This window comes from Genypterus blacodes, unplaced genomic scaffold, assembly GCF_046128005.1.
Source record: "Genypterus blacodes isolate CSIRO-AG114 ecotype Tasmania unplaced genomic scaffold, CSIRO-AGI_Gbla_v1 ptg000623l_1, whole genome shotgun sequence".
In the NCBI taxonomy this organism is placed as follows: Eukaryota; Metazoa; Chordata; class Actinopteri; order Ophidiiformes; family Ophidiidae; genus Genypterus; species Genypterus blacodes.
Window position 1 is genome coordinate 8,183 of NW_027467341.1, and position 19,048 is coordinate 27,230.

A 19,048-nucleotide genomic window follows, 5' to 3' on the forward strand; every position below is an offset into this window, starting at 1 on the left:
TGTGTGTGTGTGTGTGTGTGTGTGTGTGTGTGTGTGTGTGTGTGTGTGTGTGTGTGTGTGTGACAGAGGGGGGAGGGGGTCGGGGGTAAGTTAACACTGCAGGTTGAGACAGGTTAACAGACATTCCAATCTCTGCTTCGTTCTCCTCTTTTATTCAGGGGACGCTGGGGGTGTGTGTGTGTGTGTGTGAGTGTGTGTGTGTGTGTGTGTGTGTGTGTGTGTGTGTGTGAGCTGGGATCTTTCTGTGCCCTGTCACTGACATGAGACACACACACACACACACACACACACACACACACACACACACACACAGTCGTAAACCCTGGCCTGAGCCCACCTACATTCTTTCACTACAACACTGCAACCTGGTAACTGGAGACCCCCCCCCCCCTCCTTCTTTAACAACACCCCCCCCCCCCCCCCCCCCCCCCCCCCCCCTCCTTCTTTAACCCCCCCCCCCCCCTCACTTGTGCATTTGTATTCTCTAAACCTCATCAGATGACATCATAATGTGAGGTTTGAAGCTCTTAAACAGATCAAAGCTGTTTGGGTCCTGAATGAGAGGAGAACTCAGTCTGAGCTCTGATGATGTTTATGTTTGGGCTCTTTAAAGAGTTTGATTCATCATTGGACTGCAGCCACAAGGTAAACAGGCAAATAAAAGCTTTTATAGGCCACACACACACACACACACACACACACAAACACACACACACACACACACAGAGCAAGAGAGAGAGAGAGAGAGAGAGAAAGAGAGAGGAGGAAAAAAGAGACAACGTGACAGAAAACTCCACACACACACACACACACACACACTCTCCGCTGATGAATGAGGAGGGCACTCGAGCAGAAGAGCCCCCCTCCCTCTAACACACACACACATACACACACACTCTGACACACAAGAGGGCCACATTCAGGAACATAAACAGGTTGTTGAGCAGCGACGTTCAGAGACACAAAAAGGTTAAGAACTGCAAGCAGAGAGGCCAGAGTGCAGAGTGTGTGTGTGTGTGTGTGTGTGTGTGTGTGTGTGTGTGTGTGTCTCATACAAACACAGCCTGGGGCCAACAATAACAGCTCTAACTCATCCAGACTGAAACATGAACAGATCCTGGTTCATTCAGCAGTGAAGCAGATTTACTCTCTGTCCTCCATCAGAGCCTGAAGGTTCAGAGTAGCTCTGCTGCTGAGGCCTGAAGGTTCCACTGGAGACCTTCAGGTTCCACTGGAGACCTTCAGGTTCCACTGGAGACCTTCAGGTTCCACTGGACCTGGACCTTCAGGCCTCAGCAGCAGAGGAGCTCTGGTGACGTTCTGCCTCATTTAGACTCCATGATGGGATGTGATCAGGTGTTAGAGTGAACACACAACACACACCCACACACACACACACACACACACACACGGATCTAAACACCAGAGTGGAGGCTGGAGGAGCAAACAAACCCAGAACCCCAGGAGAACACGGACCCGAGCCTCAGATGAAGGAGTCTTACCTGTCCCAGGTCCAGGGTGACGTTGACCTGGTTGAACTCGGTGTTGCGGGACAGCGGCGGGCTCTGCCACCATCGCTCCGTCCCGTCGATGGCGTTGGTGATGGGGTGGGCGCGGTCGCTGTCACCATGGCTACAGATGTCACAGTACTGACCCTGAGAAGAGAGAGGGTCAGAGGTCAGAGGTCATGAATGAAGAGGCAGAGGGGATGTAGCTCAGTGGTAGAGCGCGTGCTTCGCATGTACGAGGTCCTGGGTTCAATCCCCAGCATCTCCACTGGAGGAATACTTTTATACTGAGAGTCCTCAAAGAACTCAAGCTGCATTCAGGGGCAATAGGAAACTACAACTACAACTTAGTCAGGGCGGGGCTAGCTAACGTGTCTGATAGCCTCCAGAAGACGGTTTGAGCACCCAAGGAGACAAACTCCCATATTGGTGCAGCTGCTGCATCATCATCATCATCATCCTCAGCTGTTTGAGGCGTCACTGAAGGAGGAACACTCACAGCTTCAGATGTTTCCTCAGCAACGTGAACCCAGAACAAAAGCTGGAACTCTCATGCAAACTCCACATGCCAGAGTGGCTTCGAGAGAAACAGGGATCCGGGCACCAGCCTGCACACTGAGTGCGTCCACTCGGGACACGTCCCAGCCGGGCGCCACATTTATACTCGTCTGCACTACGACATGTGAGAGACTAGAGTCCGTCCTGCTCTGAGACCCAGGTGGACCTGTGGAGCCCTGATGGTCTGCAGGGCTTCACTCTGACCAATCAGTGCAAAACCTTCAATCAGAGGGGCGGAGCTTATCAGTGAGAACACCTGCTGGGGTGTTGGCTGCCATGGTGACCTACAGCCTCTCTCTATCTGGAGTATGAAGTATCAAGGGGATGTAGCTCAGTGGTAGAGCGCGTGCTTCGCATGTACAAGGTCCTGGGTTCAATCCCCAGCTTCTCCACTCCTTTAGTCCTGGGATGTGACCTCAGCATGAGGACCTCACTGCTCTGCTTACTGCTCTTCCTTGGACGCTCCATCTATGGTCGATAGGCTGTTTAAGTGACAGTAACAACCCCCTCCTCCCCTTCCTGTCCCTTTGGATTGTTTTGGAACTAGCAGCCTTTCAGTTCCAAGGCCGCTCTGTCTGTTCCACCCACAGAGCGGCGGTCACCTGAGCCGCTCGTCCCTGGAGCCTGAAGGAACCCGGCTCGCTTTTCAGATTCTTCCAAAAGAAAGAAGGTGGATCCCCCGGTGTGTCTGTGACGGAGACACTCCAGTCTTTATTGTGCCAGTTTGAACTGTCACACATATTTGATCTCTCTCCTGTGTGTCTGTGTGTGCAGGCGAAGAGGGGGAGGAGCTGAGGAACGCTACAGAGCACCGGTCGCTCCTTTACCGCCCGCTTGGCCGTGCAGCCGGAGCTGAGAAGTCTTCAGGTCATCACAACAAGTTAGATCAATCAAGCTGACATATTTACAGACCAGTTTGAGCTTTCATGATTGAGCTTAACTGGAGGTAAAGGTTCGTTGGAGGTAAAGGTCCGCTGGAGGTAAAGGTCCGCTGGAGGTAAAGGTCCGCTGGAGGTAACGGTCCACAGGAGGCCACTTCTCCGCCCTGTTAGTCTCTTTCTTCTCAGTTAATCCAGTTTGCATGTTTGAGCGTTCCCTCTGTAAGCGTTAGCCTAAACTAAACAAGCACGGACACGAGCTGATGTTATCACTGCGGGTCGCTGAGGTCAGAGGTCAGCGCTCACTATCTGACTTCCTCCCCCTCTGCCAAACTCTCTGCACTTGAGCGTACTCGTATGAGGACGTTTACTCTCCTGGATAAATCAGTTTACACTCACACACTCTGAGTCTGCGACTTTGTGAGCGTTCTTACATTTCTGCATATTTCCCTCACATTAGCGTGTTTAAATTTCTGTGGATCTGTGGTGGAGAATTGCTTAATTGTCACATATTTACACTTCATAAGTTGTTGTATTAGTTTAAGACACATTGAACAATCTTGGCATGTATTCCATGTGGTGCTGACTGTCAGAGTGAGCTCATACTGTGGGTTCATTTGTCCCTCGGGGCTGAAATGGTTAAAAAGTGCTACGGCCTTTGTGCTCAGTCCTATGATTAGTGGAGCCATTTTCTCACACACACACACACACACACACACACACACTCCAAACTCTCCTGCTGTTTTTAATTATTAAAAACACTCTCACATCTTGCTGTCAAATCAAAACAGGATTAACCTGAGCACAAAAACACACACACACACACACACACAGGCCCTTGAACACAAGTGTGTGGGTGTGTGTGAATGAATTCGGGGGGGCAGTAACCCGACAAGTGGACCGAGCCTTCATGGTTGAGTTCACAGGCTCAGACGCCGCTGCTAATGAGCTATGGAGCTAATAAGCTAACGGCTAACAGCTCAACTAAACATCACAAAGAAACCAAACGCTGCCCGTCCATAGGGACGTCGATCAGACGAGGCATTTGTCAATCGTTTACATCTGAAATAGAAACGCTGAGCTTCACCAAACAGAGCGTCTGAGTGTTTCCTCCAGAGCAGCTCTGTGACTGAGGGGGCGGGGCTTAAGACCAAGAGGCTTATTGTGATTACATGAGTCAAAACAGCAATGAAAGAGTGAATCATGTCCCAGCAAACACATCTTACATCATTCTGTCTGTCCCTCTCTCTCTCTCTCTCTCTCTCTCTCTCTCTCTCTCTGATTCAGCAGAATGAGTCATGCAGCCTCTCATCTCTCTTTCACTCTCTTTTACTTGTTTTGTTCCTTAATGCTGTTGCTTCTTTGTATCACTTCTATCTTTACGCCTCCTGTCCCTCGATCTTACTTGCCTCTCTCTCTCTCTCTCTCTCTCTCTCTCTCTCTCTCTCTCTCTCTCTCTCTCTCTCTCTCACCCACATACCTGAGCTTTTGGATCTGAAATCTGAATTCTTTTCAGCTTTTCAAACACGTTGTCGTCCCACAGCCACGCGGCTCAAATGTATCTTTACTCAACACGCTCTTAACTTTAACTCACTCTATCATTGACTCGGCCTGGGTTGAATGGCTCTGTCTCTCTCTCTCACACACACACACACACACACACACACACACACCTCGGGGCATGTGATTTGTTGACTCTATCCTCAGGCTTCCCATTCAGGCGTCACTTCAGTGGCGGCTGCCTGCTGTTCTCCTCTCTGCTCTGCGTCTCTCTCTCTCTATCTGTCTCTCTCTCTATCTGTCTGTCTCATCTCTTTCTTCATGTGTCACTGTGTTTCTGAACCCCAAACAATTTGTGTGGCAAAAGGAAAATATCTGCAAGCGGAAGCAGATCTCTCCTCTCACTAATCTCGCGGTAACAAGAGCGGATCAACCAGGCCTGATTGGTGGACACGGGTCAGTCACCACCAGGAATGTAGAGACAGGTGGGAGGGAGAGGGAGGGAGAGGGAGAGAGAGGGAGAGGGAGAGAAAGAGAGGGAGAGGGAGAGAGAGAGAAAAAAGGGGAGAGAGAGAGAAGAAGCACAGAGAGAGGGGGAGAGAGAGGGGGAGAGAGAGAGAGAGAGAGAGAGAGACAGAGAGAGAGAGAGAGAGAGAGAGAGAGAGAGAGAGAGCAGAGTGTTGCTTTAATGGTTAACCCACTAAACTGTCATTACCCTTTGTGTGTTAACTTGTGATACCTGCTTAATGGCACAAACACACAATGAGCTTGTTGTTCATGTTTACAAGCTGACAAACACATTTATAACATTAAAAACTAATGACCATAAGTATGACCCGTGTCTTTAGGTGATCAGGCTCAGTCACAGCTCAAACAGAGGAGCACTCTGAAGTACACAGCGTCCAGAGTTACAGGATAGAGCAGCGGTGTCTAGATTTAACCAGACAACATTTAGAGACGATCACAGAGAACATAAACACTCATCAAAGTGTGTAAAGTACCTGAACACAGTCCTGTTCATGTATCCAGGGCCAGCGGTGTGTTATAATGCTACACATCATAACAACACTGTCAATAGTAAAGAGAAGCAGTACTTTAAGTCTTTACATACTAAATCATATTACAGGGAATCGTTGGAATATGACAGAAAACACTGCAGGAGATCAATCAGGCTCTTTAAAGTCTGCGATCTCTGGGATCTCTGCACTGGAAAAGATGGGAAAAGGTTTAAATGTGACGGCTGAGCACTTTAAAGGTCGCAGATTAGATTAGTAATAAAACACTTTGGAGACAAGATGAGAGTTTCTGTATCACAGCCAAGTAAAGTCTCTATAATATACAAGTATGAATATGAAACACATGAAGTCACGACTCAGACATGAAACTAGTGAGAGACGTGCAGTGCTGTCACAAGTGTGTGTGTGTGTGTGTGTGTGTGTGTGAGTGAGTGTGTGAGCTCACCTGGATGGTCTGGCTCGGGTCCCCGGACACCGGGCCCCCCACCAGTTTGCAGTAGAGGTCTTGCACGCTCCTGCCGGTGTCGTCCTCCCCGCAGGTCGCGGTGGCGGTGATCTTGGTGCCCTCGGCCAGGTTGAAGTATGGCGGGTGGAGGCTGTAGCCGTTCACCCCGTTGGTCGGCAGCTCCTGGGCCGCAGAGCCGGAGAGCAGCGGCGCCAGCAGCAGCAGCAGCACCAGGAGCGGCGGCGGCGGCGGCGCGGCCACCCGGGACCGAGCGCGCACAGCCGGGGAGAGCGAGCAGCGCGACCCGCTCAGCAGCAGCATCATGTCCACCTGCTGCGGCGGAAAGTTTCTCTGTTTGAAGGAGAAGAAGAGAGAGAGAGAGAGAGAGAGAGAGATAGACGCTAAGCGCTCATCTGGACGAACCGAGGGATGAAGAAGAGGGAGAGGAGGAGGAATAGAGGGTCCGTCTGTACTCAGAGCGCAATGGAGAGACTGCTGCTCCGAACGCTGAGCTGTGTGTGTGTGCGTGTATGTGTGTGTGTGTGTATGTGTGTGTGTGTGTCCCCTGTGGATGGGGAGGGAACAACGCTCCACCTTCCCTCCCTCCCTCCCTCCCTCCCTCCCTCCCTCCTTCCTTCCTTCCTTCCTTCCTTCCTTCCTTAATTTTTTCCTTCCGTCTTTTTTTTCTTATTTCACTCCTTCCCTCCTTCCCTCTTTCCTCCTTTCACTCCTTCCCTCCTTCCCTCTTTCCTCCTTTCCCTCCTTCAGTGTGTGTTCAGCTTGTCCTACATATCAGGTGTCAAAACAACAAATGGGACTGTGTCTTTTTCTCTTCCTTCCCTCCTTCCTTTCCTACCTCTCTTCCCTGCTGCAGTCCATTCTCTCCTTCTACTTGCTTCATTCGCTCATTCCTTCCTTCCTTCTTTGCTTCCTTCCTTGCTTCCTTGCTTCCTTCCTTCCACTTTGACCGAACACCTGCAGTTGTGTGTGTGTGTGTGTGTGTGTGTGTGTGTGTGTGTGTGTGTGTGTGTCTAAAGTGTTTCCTGTGGTTCAGCAGAAACAAAACCAATTAACAACATAAAGCAAACACACTCATGTCTTATTTATATAAATAAAGTGATATTGTTGAAGTGTGAGACAGGAGCGGACAGACAGCTAAGATGGCCGCCGTGTTTACTTTTCAGAAACATCACACATCTGCTTCCTGTGGTCGTCTGTCTGACACATGCTGACCTCTGAGCGGTGGACCACACACTCACACACACACTAACACACACACACACACACACACACACACACACACTCACACACACACTCTCTCTCACACACACAGACACACACACAGACACACACACAGACACACAGACACACACACACACACACACACACACACACACACACACACTCACACACACACACACACACACACACACACACACTCACACACACACACTCACATGGGGTCAGTGACCTCCTGTGGTTTAAAGGAGTCTGGAGTCAGTGTGTTAATGCGGCGCAGCTTCATTCGCTGACACACTGGAACATTCCACAGGGTCAAAGGTCAGTCTGGATCCTAATTAACCTCCAGACTGATGGATGAAATAAGAATTAAAGAAAGATTCAGCCTTCATCTGACTTTAGATAACCTCAAGTAAAACGATGAAAACTAATAAAGTAAACAAGTCGATCTCTGCACCTGAAGATGGACTCTCAGGAGGAGGAGGAGGAGGAGGAAGAGGAGGAGGAGGAGAGAGGGCGCAGCGTTTCACCTCATTAGTCCTCTTTTTCTGCTCCTTTTCTTCCTAAACTCTAGAACTAATCTACTTCCTGGTTACCAAGGAGACCACAGGGGAAGCAAATGATAGACCCCCGTTGTCTAGACAACCTCTAACTCCTTCATCAATTGAGCCCCAGTTATTCCCCGCTGGTCCCTGCAGACACGCATGCATGCACGCACGCACTCACACACACACACACACACACACACACACACACACACACACACACACACACACACACCCGTCTGTCTCACAACATCAGTACATTCACATGATAAGAATATAATAATATCAGATTTGAATTTGATACTGGATCTGATACAACCTTAAGACACACACACACACACACACACACACACACACACACACACAGATGCACACAATGGTGAGGGCGGAAGTTTTTGAAGTGCTGTGGGCTTTTTGGGGGGGGGGGGGGGGGGGGCAGCAGAGAAAGGGTGTGTGTGTGAGAGAGAGAGAGAGAGAGAGGCAGGTAGCTACATGTCGTCCTCTTTGTCTCTCACCCCCCTCCCCCTCCCCAGTACCTTATATTCTATATTCCTGCTCCTACATGTGATACGTGTAAAGAGATCGTCTCCTGTTTCTTTCTCTCTTTCTTTCTTTCTTTCTTTCCTCTGGCGCCACCCTCAGCCTAAAACTACAACCTGCACAAAAGACAAACTAATCTGAAGGACTGACATCAGCTAATGAACCAATATGCAAATGAGGAGCTGCCATGGAATGTGCTGCATGACTTCCTGCTCTCCAGAGGATGAACCCCTCCCTCTCCTGTCGCCCTGAGGCTCAGCTTCCAGTTTTCACCTCCCGTGTCCCTGTGGAGTGAAGCTAGACAAAGTCCTCCTCAGTCATGGAGGGTGTAGTGCATAGTTCAGCCACCAGGAGCTTTGACTGCTTCAACAAATACTATGGGACGACACCGTTTGTTTAGCTTAGCTGTATTCATGTCACGCTCTCTTTCACCTGCTCAGCCTCACCTGGGCTGAAGGCTGCGGAGCACAAAGGCACACAAAGAGACAGACAAAAGGGGCGAGAGAGGGAGAGGATATGATAGAGAGGAGGGGAGGGGAGGGAAGGAGGGAGGGAGGGAGGGAGAGGGGAGGGAGAGAAAGAAAGAGAGAGGGGGGCGATAGAGAGAGAGTGTGAGAGAGACAGAGAGAGAGGGAGAAAGAGAGACAGCAAGAGAGTGAGTGAGTGAGCGCGAGAGAGACAGAGAGAGAGACAGAGAGGGACAGACAGAGAGAGACAGATAGACAGACAGAGAGAGAGAGGAGTGAAAGCGAGAGGGAGTGAGTGAGTGGGTGAGAGAGCCTGAGAGAGAGAGCAAGAGAGTGAGAGGTAGAGGGAGTGACAGTTATTTGTGTGTTGCTGTGTGGGCAACAAACAAACAAACAAACAAACAAACAAACAAACAAACCAAGCTGCCTCACTGTCAAACGTGAGCTGCAGGTTTAAGAACATAAATCAACAAACATTGGCAGAACACTTGAACTCCTCATCACATCATCATACAGTGACTACAGGACCAGATCGTCTCTCTGTCCTCATGGCTGAAACAGGGTGGTCTTTGTTTGCCGTGTGTGTGTGTGTGTGTGTGTGTGTGTGTCTCAGAGGTATGCGGGGGGCCAGGTGAGGGGTTCAGGGGGACTCTGAGGGGTTTCCATTCCTTTATGTTGAGATCTTTGTGCGACAAGTTGCAACACGCCACAGAAACATCACACAGGTTTAAACTTAAGAGGTTTGGCTTCAAAATGAGACGGAACAAATGAAGAGAGAAAGAGGGAGCAGGTTTAGACCTCACACCACTTTGAGAGACCAGATTATCAGAAAGACAACAGACATTAATCGAGCCGCACAAATGTGTCAAACGTCGAGCCGGAGTGAAGGCGGAGACGGACAGATTGAAATATTAGTTTCTATTAAATTAAACTATTGCTAAAACTGAAATAACGGGTATCAAAGGGGACTTCCAGGTTCCCTCAAATAAAGACCATAACTCAAAGTGAGGACGTGCTCACTGCTGCCCCCTAGTGGAGAAGCTCTGTGGAGCCTTCAGCAGAGCAACATGAATTACATGAGATGCTGACCGTCAGACTGCGTCCCACAGAGACCAGGACGCTCTGGGTCTCACCAGGTTCTCACACTGAGCGGCTAACGGGCCGTCATTTAAACAGTGATCAGGAAATGATGTAATGAAAGACTGAACACACACACACACTGCCTGTCATTTCACCTGAGAGGGAAGGGGGAGGGAGAGAGGGAGAGGAGAGAGAGAGAGGGAGATGATGACACCTTCCTCCTCTGTCTTCACCTGGAGGGGCAAAGAGGGAGAATGTGTGGGAACCAAAGAGCGGAGCAGCAGTTAGTGACAGCAGTCATCAGGTGTGTTCTGGGGTTAAAGACGCCCTCAGAGCGCTCTCACACACACTGTGTTGCGTTTAAGGACCTCTGTCACCTCCTCAGGCCTTCACCTCGCCCTGTTATTACAGCTTTGACCTGTTTGATCTGCAGATGGTGCGGAGAGCAGACACAGAGACACACACACACACACACACACGTGAACTGCTGTCCAATCACAGCACAGAGCTCTGAAATTAACTTCACTACTGAACTGGCTCCGTGACTGTTCATACAAATAATCACCACAAGGGGGCGCTTCAGAGTGACGTGATGCGTTCATGAACCATCAGTTTCCACCGATCAAAGAATCGATCGGTCTTCATATGGAACAACTCAAGACTTTACACCAAAAGGTTCAAATGAAAGAAAAACAAGGTGAATAAAATAGTTTACGTTTTTTTAAAAAGCTTAATATGATGCGTTTAAATGTTTGCCAAAGGGCTCAAGGAAGAAGTTTCTTAAACCCCCACTTGAGGTAGCTTCAGTGCCTTTGTGTGCACTCTCTCTTCTTCCTCTTTGGTTTGAGCTACAGCAGTTAGTTTGACTTCAGCACAGAAACATCTCGTCCTCTGCTGTCCTCTGCTGGTAAGAATTTAGCGTTACCACACGACTTAGTATGTACAGATCCTACAGGCCTCAGATGTTCCTCTCTGATGACATCACTACAAAAGCTTCTAACCATCTGATTCTCCACTCATGTGTCAGTTCAGTCACAGTGTGTGTGTGTGTGTGTGTTCCCCTGGAGCAGGAGACATGCAGTTGGATCAACATGAGTGAATAAAGAGTCAGACAGAGTGTGTGTGTGTTTTCTGCATCAGATTTTATTTTACAAAGTCTCCAAAGCTGCAGCTCCATTTAGAAGTTCCTGTCAAAGACAAAAAGAGAAACAAACGTTACTAACTCTGATGATGTAACGTCACTGTGAGCACCCTGAGGACACACACATCTGTCCAGGCTCTGATCATGGCTCAACTGTGTGTGTGTGTGTGTGACCCTCTTACCCTCAGTGGAAACGTTCTTACTTTGCCACGACGCTGTCGTTCCTGGCGAGCCTCAGGATGGAGTCGTCAGATTCTCCCTGCATGAGCACAAAACACTCATCACAACAGAGCCCCGTTACCACGGAGACAAGCGGAACGAACTGAAGTCAAACTTTTAACGCTGCAGCTGCAGTGACACCTACCATCCTGCGGATGGCGCCACAGATGGCGTAGGTCTTGAACTGACCGTTGAAGCGTCCGGTCACCTTGTCCACCTGCAGGGAGCAGCAGAGGAGAGAACACGTTTAGAACACAAAGAAGAGAAACACTCACCTGACCAGGTTAACACACACACACACACACACACACACACACACACACACACACACACACACACACACACACACACACACACACACACACACACACACACACACACACACACACACCTCAGCGATGTTCATCTGGATGGAGGCGTGGTCTTTAGCTCCAATGATTCTGTTGCTGGCAGAGCTGCAACACAAAGAAAACAACAAATTAGGACACAAGTTCAATCACACACACGGAGAAACAGACAGACAGAGACAGGCGTAGATAGAGACACAGTCACACACACACACCAACAAACACACAGAGACGCGCACAGACAGGCAGCCACAGAGGCAGACACACAGAGACATACGCACAGACACACACACATAGAGGCAGACACAGAGACATACGCACAGACACACACACACAGACAGACAGACAGAGAGAGAGGCAGACACACACAGAGACATACACACAGAGACACACACACAGACAGACATAGAGGCAGACACACACAGAGACATACACAGACAGGCAGACACACATAGAGGCAGACACACACAGAGACATACACACAGAGACACACACAGACAGGCAGACACACATAGAGGCAGACACACACAGAGACATACGCACAGACAGACAGACATAGAGGCAGACACACACACAGACAGGCAGACACACAGAGAGGCAGACACACACACACAGAGACATAGACAAAGACAGAGAGGCAGACATACACAGAGACATACACACAGACACAGACAGACAGACAGACAGAGAGGCAGACACACACAGAGACATACACGCACACACACAGAGACACAAACACACACAGACAGAATCATACACACAGATGGAGGCCCCCTCACCATTTCCGGGGGACGTACAGGTCCACAAATTCTCCAGCGTCGTTCTGCATGATTCAGGCTCAGCTAGGAGAGACGACAGAAGCTGAGGAAGGAGAGAGCAACAGGCCGTCAATCACAGGGAACACACACACACACACACACACTTCTGAGTGATCGATTCTTTCACGTTTTCTGTCTTTGATGATAAATAATCGATATCTTGACTGTATCGCACCAAAGAGCGCCTTTATATCACTTCCGGTCTCCGCTTCTTGACCGTTTAACACTTCCGGCTGCATAACGCGCATCGACCCTCCGGAGTCTGTTCTTTGTTTCAGTCGATAATGTCGAGATGAAACTCAGTCAGACGGTTTTCTAACTCTTTTCTCGCCTCCAGACGTCTTTAGAAACCAAACATCAACACTTTAACAGCGAACACATAACAGTTCAACACCGCGCTGCTAGCTGCTAGCCTGTTAGCCTTTTAGCGAGCATGCGGAGTCCAGCCTGCCGACATACAGCTCACATTTACGGCCAAACCGCACCGCTGCCACCGCCCCGCCTCGGCATCGCGGACGCAGCGGACGCTTATGAGCTCTAATCCGCCTCAGACGCGGGCTCGGAGCGGATAAAGACTTTAGAGTTTAAACATTTAGAGCCGAGAGCTCGAGCCACACTCACCGTGTACGACAAATGGCCGACAGGAAAGGAAGGAGCGTGAGCCAAACCGGAAGCTAACATGTCTTCTTCTCGCTGCGATTGGTGAAGACGACACCTGCTGGATATTATGGGTTACTACAACCAAGAAATACAACAGGCGAATCAATATTACGTCATTTCAATGTTTTCATTTCACACGGTTGAGAGTTCAATAATTAGAATCAATAATTATTTTCGTGATTAACGGCTAAGGTTAAATATATTAAAGAAAATAAAGTATATTTATTGTTATTATTGTTATTGTTATTATCATAATTATCATAATTATTAGTATTATTATTACTATTATTATCATTGTTATTATTAAAGCTATACTTTATCACATTCGGCTCCGTACGCCTCCATACATTTCAGCTACACATCACTGATCTGATCTTTCCATCTGTCAGCTGGTGTGAGTTGGACTCATATGGAGTGAAGTGGCCTGTGGCAGATCAGATCAAAGTTCAGTTTGTCTGTTTAGATGGAAGGATGGCAGAATGAATTTCTTTGAGACCTTCTTCCATTCCTCACTACCTTCCTACTTAGATCATACATGTATGATCAAAGAGGCCACACACACACACACACACACACTTATAAAGTGTTTCAGAGCAGCACACAGATCTTCTCTTTATCATGCACATAATGCAAGAACTATTTATTTCACATTTGTATCAAATACAACTTTTCTTAAAGGCAAGATCACTTGATGTGACACATGTGTACATTTTTAAATGTTAAAAGTTTTAAAACAAACAGCATCCACGTTAGAATTCCCCTGATCCACCTGATCAGAGTCTGATCCCATGTTAACCCACAGTATAAATAATATCCTTTATAAATATACACAGTATATGAGTAAATGCTTTAGTGACTCCAGGGTCCATGTGTTGGTGTGAACACGAGTGACGCTGGTCACGGCCGTCTTCATTGTTTGCTGATGCAGATGCAGCTGACGGGCACCTTGAAGGGACACAGGCACCACTCGTTGGTCCTGGAGTGGTTCTGTTGTCTGTGGTAAACCTTGATCTCCACGTAGATGGGCTCCGACACCAGGCCGGCCTCCGTGCACGGCATACACATAGCTTTACGAATGTACTGGGGCTCTCTGTTCTCCATTTCGTCCGTCCTAAAAGACACCAGAAGAGGAGAACCATACTAAGAACTGCAGAATATGAGGAAGATGAAGCTCCTTTCAACTTTAGACTACCGTAATTTTCGGACTGTAAGCCGCGCCTTTTTCCCCAATTTTCGACCCTGAGGATTTTTACAGCTAACGGCCACTAGGGGAATTCCTGAATCTATGGATTTGACAGGTTACAGTCCGGAAAAGAGCGCGCAAAAGTAAAAGTGGAACCGCGAGTGGTACGAGAGACAGAACGACAGCGAGACAGACGGACATTACGAGAGCGAGACAGTTTGTGAGACACCCTCATTATGGAAATTGATATTGCCTTGTCAAGCGCTGTAAGCTTTGTTTTTTTGTTAGGGTACTACTGTAGGCTATAATGTAGATCAGTGGTTTTCAATCTTTTTCATGCCAAGGACCACTGCTGTAGATCACTGCCGGTACGTGCGCTGGGAGCGCGCCGTTTAAGTTAGAAAGTTGAAAAGTTTGTGTGTCTGAAACGCTATGTGATACAGTACAGTTTACACAGCATAGCACATGTTCTGTAGCTACTGTTGCACTAAATGGTAACACTTGAAAACGTTATGCAAATATGCAACTTGTTTTTTAAAATGTTAACAAATGGGAGCTTCCTCAAACAGCCACAATCCCCTCTGTGCACGAACCCTTACATATGGTAATTAAACATTAAAAAAACGGCGGCTTATAGTCCAGTGCGGCTAATAGTCCGAAAATTACGGTACATTGGCTGCTCCCCTACAGACGGTTCAGGCCCCTAATGTCACACACATAGATCTTTGTATGTTGTGGCATTCAGGAGATATTTGGCGTTGTAAATTCACATAATTCCACACTATCAGGCTTGAGTTAGCTGGTTTTGTTGAGCTGGTAAGCAGAGAGGACTCACGTTAGCTTCCAGGGGGCCATGGAGGAGGCGACGGTGCCATTCACGTGTCTGAAGTAGGAGATGTAGTTTCCTCCAGGGATCAGCCGGCAGTCAGGGTTGTCACAGGGGTGGATGGATACAGGTGTGCTCTCAATCACAGCCAGCAGCACAGCCTGGACGCACACAAACACACACTGCACTTCAATCTCACTGAAAATGAGCTTTTACTCATTTAAAACAGAAAAAAAGCCCTGAAAATCAGTTTGTTTTTTAAAGAAATCCTTGTAGGAAATTCTTGTTCTGGAGAAGCAAGAAGACATAAGAAACGTTTTGACTGAAAAAAAATGATAAAGCGAAAATTAATAAAGTTTTATTGAAAAATCAAATTTTATAACACCGATTCAGCAAAAAAAATAATAGAAACTTAAATAATCTCCAAAGAAACGACGATTCTAAAAAAGTTCACGATTGATTATTTGACTGTTTTTCCACTTTTTTAAACAACAAACTAAACTGAAACGGTGAAAATGTCCAGCACTTAGTCAGAAACGGTCCAGTTCAGTGCCGATGAGTCAAACCAGAGTGACGGAGCCAAACTCGACCCGAACAGCCTCAAACTCCCTGCCTGGTTTCAAATCCAATACCGTTTTTGTGCAGTATAGCAGAAACCCAATGGTCCCCCTGAGCTCAGTGTGTGTACTCACCAGCAGGACAATGGGGATCATGGTGAGCGCACAGTTCGAGTTCGTTAAAGCTGAGCTGGTGTCTCTCCGGCTGCAGAGCTGAGTGACGCCCTGCACGCTGCTGCCGCCTTTTATCTGCACTAACCGGCCTGACTAAGTGCCATTTGCATGAAGCGGAAAGCAGGACGTCATTGTTGTTTGTCTCCTTGTTTTGTCGCACCTTCTATCTTCCATCTCTTGATTTCTCTTTGATCAAAACCAGTCTAGACGGCATATATGAATATATATTATATCATTACATTACATTAGGATCATTTGGCAGACGCTTTTATCCAAAGCGACTTACATTACATTACCACCCTTCGCAGAGGGCGGTGCAATTGAGGGTTTTGCCTTGCTCAGGGGCGCCTCGGCAGGGGCTTGAACCAGCAGCCCTCTGGTTCCCAAGCGGAAGCACTACCCACTGAGCCTCTCCCATCATTGGAGATCTGATTTGGTGTCCATTTCTTGCATACGTTGTCCTGGATGGGATTCATGTCTGAGGTCTGGCTGTGTGACCTCTGTGACCTATGTAATCTCTGTGACCTATGTAATCTCTGGGACCTGTGTGACCTCCAGTTTCTTACTTTTGCTACAGTTAGAGGGGCATGAATTGGATTTCATACCTCCACCAAGGACAATCCAAAGGTTAAGGTTGGGTAAAAGATCATCAATCCCCCCAAAGCACCAAACCCCCGGCAGGCCGACCAAACACCAGGTGTGGATCCGGTGGACTGAACTCTGGAGGCTCTTTATGTCAAATAGAAGGAAAATCAAAAACAAAGATTAAACTTTGCCACAACGACAGAATGGACTTCACATTAAAGACTTGAAACTCTGAAACTGTGAGGCTGGAACATGGCGCTGCTCTATGACAGTGTGGGGATTCCACTGTGTTGTTTTGTTGTTGATATCAGCTGGTTGAGACTTCACACTGCTTTTTCAAAGGGATTCCACATTAACACACACACAGAGGCTGGGATTCATGCAAATGTGATGTGGGGAAGCCCAGGGCCGCTCTGCTCGGGACATTTCCTGTGTCACAGTCACAATAACTGCAGTGTGTGCATTGTGTGTGTTCTATCCACAGTAACCCAGCAGAAGTAAACAAGACTAAATGTCGCAGGACAGATGAGACCGATATGAGAGTCAAGACATAGCAGCTGATGAATCAGAGAGTAGAAGGTGATTCAGTGGACGCAGGGTTGAGAGGCCAGACCCTCATGGACAAGGAACCCATGCGGGGGGGGGATCTTCCGGTCTGTCTTATCGGCTCGCGGCTTCATGAATTACTGAAGTTGGACACCTGACGATCTATATACGGCATGGCATAATGGATCATCAGGTGTGCCCTGGAAAATTACAATGGTGACATCACAGCTTAGTGATTCATTATGCACATTCCAAATACAACAGTGAGGTCACGTGTTTGGCTATAGCCAGCTGATTCATTCATACATGCAGAGGAACAGATCTGATTAAGCCGTTACCTGGATACCCCTGAGTCACTGGAACCGTCCCTTATCCGTCCCCATCAGATAGATGTGTTCAGACAGCAACATCTATTCCCAAGTGCCACAGGCACGTGTTTGAGGTTCAGGCTGCATAAACCCTTCAGTTCCCCTTAGAAAATGTAGACTGCAGCTGATTGGCTGAGGAGGATCAGGTGGTCCTGGTCCCAGGGCCCTCCGAGGCCCGCAGCAGCTCGCTGGACTGATCTAGATTTGTTGGTGTTTGTTATGAAATGAGCTGTGCTTCCTCTTGTGTCATACACAGGAAAGTGTGTTTCCTCTTTTAGCACAATGCATCACCTTCACTTTGCATCCCCTGACTCACTGCACTGCTCATGAACCACACGGTGTTTAGAGTAAGGCTAATATTACAGCGGGGGCGGCGTGTGTGTGTGTGTGAGGGAGTGTGAATGGACAGCTGCAGTCCAGGTTTAGTCACAGATAAGCTGATGTTTGTTTAGGTGAAAGTGGTGGAATGAAAACAACACAGGGAGTAAAGATGTATTACTGCATTCAGTGTTTTTATGAGAAGCCTTATAATTGCCTAATTTTGTGCATTTGTTCTGTTACAAAAGCAGGCATTCTTACTTTTGTTTAGTATTTTAATCAAACTTTTATTTTAATTTAACACAAAAACAAATGAACAACAACAACTGTGCTTTTGTGGAAAAACTCCACAATAGCCTTTCCCTTGTCCAAGGTTGTTTTCACCACCTTCAGGGTAAAAGCTTCAGGCATGTCTAACCCTTGTGACGCCTCGGGTCAAATTGACCCCAAGGACATTACAATACTAAAAAAGATGATAAAATGTGCTTCCTTACATCAAATGGTCTGAAATGTATAGGGGTTGTTTGATACGATGCTCTGTATGATTAGAAGAAATTTGAAGCCCAAATCCCTGCCTTACTTTACCTTCTTTTATGTAAACAAGCGCTATTGGCCCTTAATTCTAAAATTAAGGAACATTTTTGTGGTAATGGGTTGGACTGGAGTTAGACTAAAGGTGTAACACAAAAATAATTGAGAATGTATACTTTATGCTTCAAATAACAGTCAAACCATTTTGGGGTCAGTGTGACCCCAGAGGGCCTTAGGTGTTTGTATTTGCTGCCATTTAAGCAGCACCCTCACTAAACTTTGACATATTCCACTCCGGTTCATGTCAAACGGTCAAGATCATATGAAATATTCAAAAAAAAAAATTACCTTATCTTTTAAGCTCAAAAATAGGGTATATTTTATGTAAACAAGGCCTTTTGACCCTAAATTCCAAAATGAATGGAAAAATGTATGGTGATGCGTTGGACAGGAGTCAGACTTACGGTGTGACACAAAAATAATTGCAAATTTACACTATATGAGTTAGATAACAGTCAAACAATTTGGGGTTAAGTTGACCCCAGAGGGCCTTAGGTGTTTGTAAGACGGGAGGGTCCTCATCAACACTATGCTGTTTGGCTGGGGTCATCTGCTTTGGTATAAACCGACTTATATTTGCTTTGAGTTGCAGTAGGAGGGGTTATAAAGGTAATTTATTTTATTTTTATTTATACTCGCACTACTAGTCGATGCTGCAGCAGCAGTTGTTGGTTTGGGACCAGACACACGTTGAGTCAGCTTGCCCTCCATCCTCCAACTGCACTGTAGGATGGGCAGTTCTGATGCGTCTGTGCAGGTTTGTGGAGGAATCTGCTCTTACTGTTATTTTCATTGTATAGTGAAGGCAGTCTGCTCTGCTATTTCCTATATTTTTAAACTACAGCCAGATGCTGCTTCGTTTACGGGTGTAAATTGACGTGTTTTTCAGACGCACTCGCACTCTCCTCCTCACCGCTGTGTGCTGTCTCACTCACTGAC

At 47.5% G+C, this 19,048-nt stretch overlaps 2 protein-coding genes and 2 non-coding genes across 5 annotated transcripts; 2 read left to right on the forward strand and 2 right to left on the reverse strand.

The window, feature by feature from the left end:
* Positions 1-1,502: 1,502 nt before the first annotated feature.
* Positions 1,503-6,432, reverse strand: LOC142990613 (laminin subunit alpha-5-like; the record flags this gene model as incomplete). The annotated part of the gene is made up of 2 exons (XM_076140452.1): positions 5,906-6,432; positions 1,503-1,655 (listed from the first exon to the last, which is right to left on the reverse strand). Coding segments are annotated over exons 1-2 (477 nt in total), but the record flags the coding sequence as incomplete, so codon positions are not given.
* Positions 1,705-1,776, forward strand: trnaa-cgc (transfer RNA alanine (anticodon CGC)). The gene has a single exon. It is a non-coding gene; the product is annotated as a tRNA-Ala (tRNA).
* trnaa-cgc (transfer RNA alanine (anticodon CGC)) lies at positions 2,387-2,458 on the forward strand. The gene has a single exon. It is a non-coding gene; the product is annotated as a tRNA-Ala (tRNA).
* A 4,467-nt stretch (positions 6,433-10,899) lies between the features above and the next one.
* Positions 10,900-12,997, reverse strand: rps21 (ribosomal protein S21). Of its 2 annotated transcripts, none has more exons than XM_076140449.1 (6): positions 12,923-12,997; positions 12,263-12,344; positions 11,528-11,591; positions 11,282-11,353; positions 11,121-11,176; positions 10,900-10,963 (listed from the first exon to the last, which is right to left on the reverse strand). In XM_076140449.1, the coding sequence occupies exons 2-6, from the start codon at positions 12,310-12,312 to the stop codon at positions 10,954-10,956; spliced, it is 252 nt and encodes an 83-aa protein (XP_075996564.1). In that variant the 5' UTR covers positions 12,313-12,344; positions 12,923-12,997; the 3' UTR covers positions 10,900-10,953. The 2 variants fall into 2 exon arrangements, with proteins under 2 accessions (XP_075996564.1, XP_075996565.1); XM_076140450.1 differs by having other exon boundaries at positions 11,100-11,176.
* Positions 12,998-19,048: the final 6,051 nt, after the last annotated feature.